Genomic DNA, 8,919 nt, shown 5'->3' on the forward strand with positions numbered 1-8,919 from the left:
AACCCAACAGACACTTTCAGAGATACCTGTAGTGAACCTTTATAGCCACCCAGTTACGTTGTGACGTTTGGCACACCCCAAGCACTCCTACGGTATCCAGGAGTTGCACAATCTCATGGTCTAAGGAAATGATACTTGACATTAGAAAAGCTTTAGCATACGAACTACACGATCTTTGTGCTAGGCTTAGGATTGGGTCTTGTCCATCACATCATTCTCCTAATGATGTGATCCCGTTATCAACGACATCCAATGTCCATGGTCAGGAAACCGTAACCATCTATTGATCAACGAGCTAGTCAACTAGAGGCTTACTAGAGAGATGGTGTTGTCTATGTATCCACACATGTATCTGAGTTTCCTATCAATGCAATTCTAGCATGGATAATAAACGATTATCATGATCAAGGAAATATAATAATAACCAATTTATTATTGCCTCTAGGGCATATTTCCAACATTTTCCGGTCGGACCGGCTGTCCGGTCCGGTTTTAAACTATGCTGTCAAGTTGCCTTATGTGCAGTTTGTCACAAATATGTATTATGCAATTCTTTTTGCTAATGACGCATGCATTATGGTGGTTTTGTAGATTTCACTCGGGATTTTCGGAAGGAGCGTAACCCGTGTGTCTTCCCAACATGTTTACATGCAACCGTGAGAAGTGGCCCTCCTAGAGCATGACAACTTAGGTCATTGTGGTTTGGCTGTGTCTATTTATTGTTCATTGTTTTTGATACAGCTGACCATTCATGCCAAATGGTTGGCTATGTCTATTTAGGATGCTTTTTTTTTTGGCTCAAGAGATGTTTGAGTAGTAGCTGTTGCATTCTGGAGTAGTTTTTTTTTGACGAAATGCAGGCAGGTCGCTGCTTTCATTCATTAAGAAGGGGAGTGCCTCAAGATAAGGCAAAAAGTGCTAGTTACAGAGTTACTGTGCAAGGTGAAAGAAAGGAAAGAGAAAAAGGAAATTACATTGCCAGAAACACTCTCTTAACCATGATCTCCCAGCCACTGTGCACCCTTGAGGCCAGCAGTCCACCAAGTGCGCAGCTCGAGTACAATTCGATCACAAATAGTTAGAAAGGGGAAAAATTTATGATTGAAGATGCGATCAGTTCGTTCTTTCCAAATGCCCCACCAAATAGCCATCATTTTGGAGTAGTTTGTTTTCTTGCTTATGTGCAAGCTGAGGTTGTTGAATTTTTTCTTCGAAAATCCTATTCTGACATAAAAAATCCCGTTCTCCCTTCCATGAATTGCAAGCTCTCGCGTGTCCAATGTGTATCGTAGTTTTTGGTGTAACATCCCTAAGACGGCTCACGTGATTATTAAACAACAGTTACACATTGGACTCACCAACAACTACCATACACTTGACTCTCTTATCTAGTAGTATTAATGTATTATCGTAGTACCTGACGATTAATCCGCTTGGATCCTGTAATTTCCTTTCCCTGGAGAAGTAAAATTTGGTACGATCTCTCTGCCAAGAGCGACCTGCTCTGTTCTGTCCTCGGTTATTACCGCTGTAACACCAGCGACACCACGTAATCCAAACGAACTCTTCTCTACAATTCAGTTGTCCTCTAACTCAGCCATTTTTGTTATGTATCGAGTACACCGAGCGAGTATCCTACTCAGCAAAACTCCTTGCACTCATCTATCTACACAAAACGACTGTTTTGGGGTCTCTTACCCGACAGGTTAGGAGCTACACAAATGCCGCCATGCCCATGCACACGTGTGACTAATTAAGTACGGTGCATCCCGTGCTTGTCCTGCAGCTGATTCTCGCGCCTGCGCCTATATATAAACTCCTCGAAGCAGCTTGATCAGAACCAAGTACGCACGCCAAGTCAAGTGCAAAGCTAGGCTAGCAAATACTTGAGCAGGCAGGAGGTTTAGCAATGGCGATCGCCAAGCTTGTAGTCGTGGGCATGGCCATCCTTGTAATCCTGCTGCAGGTGTCGACGTGCGCCGTGGCCCGGCACCACGCCAAGCCGGACCCGTGCGCCAGCGAGGACGACTCCGTGCCGGGCATGCTGCACAAGCACAAGCACAAGAAGCCCCACTGCCCCTCGCCGGGCGGCACCGGTGGTGGCGGCGGCGGCGGCGGCACCCCAGGCGTGATGACGGTGAACGGCTTCGAGAAGGGCCAGGAGGGCGGCCCGCCGTCGGAGTGCGACGGCAAGTTTCACAGCAACAAGGAAATGATCGTGGCGCTGTCGACGAGGTGGTACGCGGGCGGACGCCGGTGTGGCAAGATGATCAACATCACCAGCAAGAAGAACGGGCGCACCGTGCAGGCCAAGGTGGTGGACGAGTGCGACTCCAACCACGGCTGCAAGACCAACATCGTGGACACCTCCGAGGCCGTGTGGAAGGCGCTCGGGCTCGACAGCAACATCGGCGAGGTGCCCGTCACATGGTCCGACGCCTGACACCATGTATTCCCCGGCCATGGATTCCAGGTTGCTCGAAGCCAGTCACGTACGGTGTGCGTGGGAAAGTTCTCTAGCTGTTTCCTCGCCCTGGGTACGTACGTATGTATACGTTTGAAGCGCGAGTGTCGTTGTCAACCTCGCCGGGTAGGTAGCTTGTCGAGTAGTTACTTCGTATAATAACAGAATAAAACTACCTCTGTGGATGGTAGCGCGGGTTTATCTTGGTACTCCTACTAAGATCCACGCGTGTGTACGTGTCGGTGTGAGTCTCAGTTTACTATCGCTGTTTCCTGTTGTGGAATATGCTATATCCCATATTTCACGGTAAGAGATCGCTAACCAGGCCTGTCGCCTGGTATGGAATATGCTATATCATAATCATATACTCCGTATGTTGTAATTGTACTACGTTTACTACTTGTATATATATTACTCCTATGTATAAATAATGTTGCAGTATCTGTCTTCTTATTCGAGGGCGAGAGTACCCTCCGCATCGTCCATTTTCACGTGGCGTGCTGCGAGGTCTTTCAGGGGCTCTATGTGCCATCCGAGCTGTCCGGACAGCCCCCACCCGGACGACCCGCCTCGGAGCTCCATGACGGGTGGATCGCGGACGCGCGCTCGGGGAAACCGCCATGGGCCGGTTTCGGCCGCGCCCGCGTGCGCCCTCTAGCCCCCCTCCCCCCCTCTCACGCTGGACAAGCCAACCCAACCCGTCTGTCGGCGTCTTCAACCTACGTCGGGCAGGTTCGATCGCGACGGGCGGGTCGCGTGTGTGTTTCGCCCGCATGAGCCAGGACCAAATGTCGACATTGTCGCTTGCGCCGATCTAGTTCAGCCGCAATAGGAGGTGGTGCGTCACACCTGCCTACGCCGCATATGGGGGCGTGCATCGCGCCCTTGTGGGGCCAGGCGGTCAGGTTTCGTTGTCCTGTAAGCGCCTTTTGTCTCTGGTTGGGGGTCCAACTCATGGACCTGGGGTTGGCATGGCCCCGTGCGCAACGGGCCAGCCGGACCCACCTGTCAGTGTCATCGCTTTGCGCCAGGCTAGTACAGTCGCGACAGGCGTGGCGTGCGTCGCCCCTGCCGGCTCGCGCGTAGAGGCATGCATCACGGCCCCTAGGGCTAGACAAACATGTTTTGTTCGCCTATCAGCGCCTTCGTCTCTAATTGGGCTCTAGTTGGGTGGTCGGACTCACGGGCCTTGTGTTGCCATGGCCCCATGCGCGACGGGCCAGCTATGCCCGCCTGTCAGCATCTTTGCCCCTTGTCAGGCTAGTTCATTCACGATAGGCCGGCCATGCATGCCGCCCCTGACACTGACTCGTGGGCAGGGGCCCTTTCTGTTGGGGTGGTTCGCTCTTGCCAGCTGAGTAAGTTTGTTTGAGTCGAGCATGCCCGTGCCGCCGGCTGTGTGTTCTATCATCGTTTAACGGACCCGGTCGTCAAGCCTAGCTTGTGCTAGCCGGTGTGTGTCGAGTCGGTCTGTTTCGTGGTCATTTTCGTCTTTTCCTTAAGATGATTGCGTTTTTTATAAGTTCGTTGTTTTATGCCGCACATCGGACGTTGTGTGCACTGGCTTGACCTAGTTGGTAGCCATCAGGATCTTGAGGCAGATGTTCTCCAATGTGACCGCGGGCAGTTGGAGTGCCGCTATTGCGTGGGAGAGGTCGTTGCCACGGAGGCAGGTGATGGAGGTGGACAGCGTATTGCCTAGGTGTGTGGTCCGCAGAAATTTTCCACAACTTTTATCCACTTAGGAGTAACTAGGGAAATGGCCATTAAGGAGTTTCTTTTGGACAATGCATCTGCCACAATATTTTATTTTCCTTTCTTGTATTCCAGGTGGAAATTAAATTCCAGTAGCTTCAACATTGGTTTTTGTTGAATATTGTAGGATATCCTTTGGTCTATCATGAATTTCAGGTTTTGATGGTCAGTTCTAATGATCAATTCATTGCCAAGGAAATACCGTCGGCACCTTTTTAACGCCTCAATTATTGCTAGGGCCTCCTTTCCATAGGTAGATAAGTGCAACATTTCTTGGGCATAAGCTAGAGTTGTAGTATGCTACAGGTCTCCCCCTCTACATCATGATTGCTCCCAAACCAGTACGTGAAGCATTTGTTTCTAACACAAAAGGCTCTGGGAAATCGGGTATAGCCAATGTGGGCACATATGTGAAAGCTACTTTGAGTTGTTGAAATATTGTCCCTTGTGTTTCGGTCCAGCAAAATTGCTCTATCTTCAACACATCATGGAGGGCCTAGCAATGGTGCCGAAATCCTTAACAAATCTTCTGTAATAGCCACAATGACCAAGAAATGCCCTTAACCTAGTGGCAATGGTTGGTGTAGGCCAGTCAGTTGTAGCAGCAACCTTTGAGGGGTCAGTAGTAACCCATCAGCAGAAATTATGTGTCCAAGGTACTCAATTTGGGGCATTGCAAACACACTTTTTGAAAAGCTGGCAAATAGCTTGTGTTCTTTGAGAAGGTTCAAAACAATATATAGATGTTCCACATGTTCTTCATGTGTGTTGCTGAAAACCAAGATATCATAAAAATAAGAATATGAATTTCCTTACACATCTGCAAAGATGTTGTTCATCAAGGATTGAAAGGTTCCAGAGGCATTAGTTAGCCCAAAGGGCATGACTAGGAACTCATACTGCCCAAAGTAGGTTCTAAATCTAGTTTTAGGGATAGCCTTGTCATGCATTTTGATTTGGTGGTAACTAGATCTAAGATCCAGTTTGGAAAAAACTGTTGCTCCATGGAGTTCATCTAGGAGGTCCTCAATTACATGTATTGGGTACTTGTTTCTTATTGTAGCAGCATTTAATCACCTATAGTCAATGCACAACCTCTAGGATCCATCTTTTTTCTTTCTATGATTGTTGGAGAAGAGTAGGGACTGTGGATCTCTCTTACGATCCTAGACATGAGCAAACTTTTCACTTGTATTTCCAATTCATCCTTTTGCATGTGAGATATTCTATATGGTCTTGTATTTGGAGGTATAGTGCCCTCCTTGAGTGGAATAGTATGGTCACAATCCCTTTTTGGAGGAAGACCAGTAGGTTATTTGAAAAATTCTTAGCATTGTTCTGGTAGCTGTGTTATTTTTGACAACTGAGCTGAAGAGGGGATCCTGAGGGTAATGTCATGTATGAGTACAAAATGTAGGCCGTAGCTCCTCCTTTCGACATTTTTTCACTTCAAAAAACTCAATGTTTGTTGTTGTAGCTATGTTATCACAAGTTGGAATGGTTACTAGTGTCTTTTTGTCATTTAGTAGAGATAGTTGTCTTGGTTGTAACTGAAAGATATTGGACTATGCTTTGCTGGCCAATCACAACCCAGTATTATGTCATGGCCAGGGAGATCTAAAACTCTGAATGCTTGCTGAAATAAATGTGTACCAATAGTAATGGAAGTGACAAGTATATAAGATCCTGACCAGAGTTTGCCTCCCCCGGCTACAGACACCACTTTATTTTGGTCCTTGATAATTGTACAAATTGTTTGGAGAGCAAATTTCAAGTTCATACATGTAGAGTCGCTACCATAGTCCCCAAGTGAATTGCTTATTTGCCCCCAATATTAGTACTATGGAAATAGAACTGACATTTTTATATTGCATAGCTTTAAGAGGTATATTCATGCAGTGCTCTTCCCCTTGTGATTTCTCCTCTTGTTCCTGTTGTTCCATTTCTTCTGGTAGTTGTTGATTTTCTATGGGATCCTCACGAGTTAACAGATGTATAATTGGAACCCGCTTGCATTTGTGTCCATGGTACCACTGGTCCCCACATAGCCAACATTTTATTGGTTCCCTTGGTCTCTGAGTTACTATTGGAAGTTTCATTGTAGTTGGTTTGTCTAGGTTGCTGGTGAATTATTTCATATAAGAAGTTGCATACTTCCCAGAGGAAGATAACTGAGTATATTTTCCTTTGGCAAGTGCTCCTTGCTCCAAATCAACAGTTAACGAGTAAACATCAATGATATTTGTGGACCTGAAGGGCCTAAACTAGTATTTCAGGTGAGATCTTAGCCCATTTACATAACATTTAACAAACCATTGTTCTGTGCTAGTTGTGTTTTCTTCTTGAAATCTGCCATAAGGTCTTCAAATTGCTCAATATACTCAGCCACTATCAGGTTGTTCTGCATGAATGTGTTAAACCTTTCATCCAGATCATATGAAGTAGAGGCTGAGAATTTGTGTAATATTTGAGCACAAAATTGGGACCACACGAGCTGTTTCTTGAGTAGCCCTGGTTTTCTAAGCCTCTTCCAGTTACATACAGTTGTGCTAAATCACTTTTGTACTCAGCTGGTGCTCCTGTCATATGGAAATATCTGTCACATTGCCTAATCCATCCTCCTGGATTAGTGCCATCAAACCTTGGAAATTCCATTATCGGTCCCTTAGTAATGGACTTAGAAATTTTGTTATCATTTCTCTTTCATACTGTTTGTAATAATCCTCCTATGGTGTTCTGACAAATGGTGGCTGGAAGTTATGAAATCTTGGTGTGCGGTTTTCTAATTGGTGCAATAGGAGTTGCATGTCCTGAGTAAATGTCTTGGACTGAAATGTTGCCAAAACTAGATGACACCCCGCGCTTTGCCACGGAACTATTAACAAATAATTTGATGTTTAAAAACATTAGAAAGTTTATCAAACATGGTATAATTTTATGACAAATAATTTTCTCTGAAAGAAATATTGTTTAGAGTAAACATATAAGAAAAATTGATGAAAAAGCTGAAAATGAGTGTGAATTTGTTCTGTTAATTTATTACATTGACAATATATCAATTAGGTGACATGAGATGAAAACTACGTTGAGTAGAGACAGTGGAGATATCTCAACCCTTGGCTAAACCTAAAATAACGATGACAAGTACAAAGGTTCATTAATTAGAAAAGGGGTACTTAGATTTATGCCCCTAGTTGTGTCCCACTCGGCTGTTTCACCCCTAATTTTCAAAAGTCACCGGTTCTGTCCAAGTCACTTCGCTCCTCTTATGCTTTTGCCCTTTGACCATTTGACCGTCAGTTTGAAAACTTCATAACTAATTCACACTAAATCATAAAAATGCAAATAAGACACCAAAATGTTTGGAAAAACATCACCTATATGTTAGTGTCATTTGCATTCATGACAAAAGTGTTGGCAAGTGCCCATCCGAGTTTTAGCTCTTCTGATACCACCATGAATAGTAAAATCTAAAAAATCCAAAAATTCTAAAAAATATTTGGTGGCAAAGAATGAAAAATGTTTTAAGTTCTTGCCAAGTTTCATTAGGGAATCACGTTTGTTGATGTCGTGGCAAAAAAACCAATCAACACTCCAAAATAGTTTTTTTGCCACGACTTTCACGAATGTCGTTCCCTGATGAAACTTGGCAAGAACTAAAAACATGTGTCATTCTTTGCCACCAATTTTTTAGAATTCTTTTTAATTTTACTATTCATGGTGGTATCATAAGAGCTAAAACTCGGATGGGCACTTTCCAACACTTTGGTCATGAATGCAAATGACACTGACATGTAGGTGATGTTTTCTGAATATTTTGGTATCTTATTTGCATTTTTTCTAATTTAGTTATGGAGTTTTCAAACTGATGGTCAAACGGTCAAATGGCAAAAGCATAAGAGGAGCGAAGTGACTTGGACATAACCGATGACTTTTAGAAATTAGGGGTAAAACAACCGAGTGGGACACAACTAGGGGCACAAATCTAATTATCCCATTAGAAAAACATGAGTTCACTCATAATTTGATTTTCTATAAAAAATGATTGCTTATAAATCATGAGGCTCATTGTTGAGTAAATCATGCCTCTCACCGGATCAACCTTGTGTAGTGTATTGCAGCCATTCATCATAATATTCCATGGAAGCTTAAATTCTTTTGTTTGTCTTGTTTGGTGTGCAACCATGCATGATTCCACATTAGGTGAAGCATATTTCCATCATAAAAGGCCAATTAACTACCTGGGTGTATGCAATGGAACAAAATTGGGATTAAAAGGCTGCATGGGAACAATTGATTCTTAAAAAGGAAGAAGATAACTTGATGAGCTACCTATTTGTTCGCAACGGAGTCAAATTGGGATTAGAAGGTTGTTTGGAACACTAGATGTTCGAGGTAATTAAGTCATCTAGTGCAATTTTGTGGTCCATTGGGAGTAAAAGGGATATGATTAGAAAGCACAAGAGAATTGGAATTAGAATAGATGGTCGTTTGGGATTTTCGAGATCAAACAATCGCATTAACAACACGTGAAGTCTAACCAAATTGTTGAGCGGGGACTCGTGCTAGATCTCTAGAGTGGATTGGGTGACGTCAATGTTGGGGAACGTAGTAATTTCAAAAAAAATCCTACGCACACACAAGATCATGGTGATGCATAGCAACAAGAGGGGAGAGTGTTGTCTACGTACCCTCATAGA

General features: G+C 44.2%; 1 protein-coding gene across 1 annotated transcript; it reads left to right on the top strand.

The window, feature by feature from the left end:
• Window positions 1–1,909: 1,909 nt before the first annotated feature.
• LOC119352936 (putative ripening-related protein 6) lies at window positions 1,910–2,780 on the top strand. The gene has a single exon (XM_037619528.1). The coding sequence runs from the start codon at window positions 1,910–1,912 to the stop codon at window positions 2,441–2,443; it is 534 nt and encodes a 177-aa protein (XP_037475425.1). The 3' UTR covers window positions 2,444–2,780.
• Window positions 2,781–8,919: the final 6,139 nt, after the last annotated feature.

This window comes from Triticum dicoccoides, chromosome 1A, assembly GCF_002162155.2.
Source record: "Triticum dicoccoides isolate Atlit2015 ecotype Zavitan chromosome 1A, WEW_v2.0, whole genome shotgun sequence".
In the NCBI taxonomy this organism is placed as follows: domain Eukaryota; kingdom Viridiplantae; phylum Streptophyta; class Magnoliopsida; order Poales; family Poaceae; genus Triticum; species Triticum dicoccoides.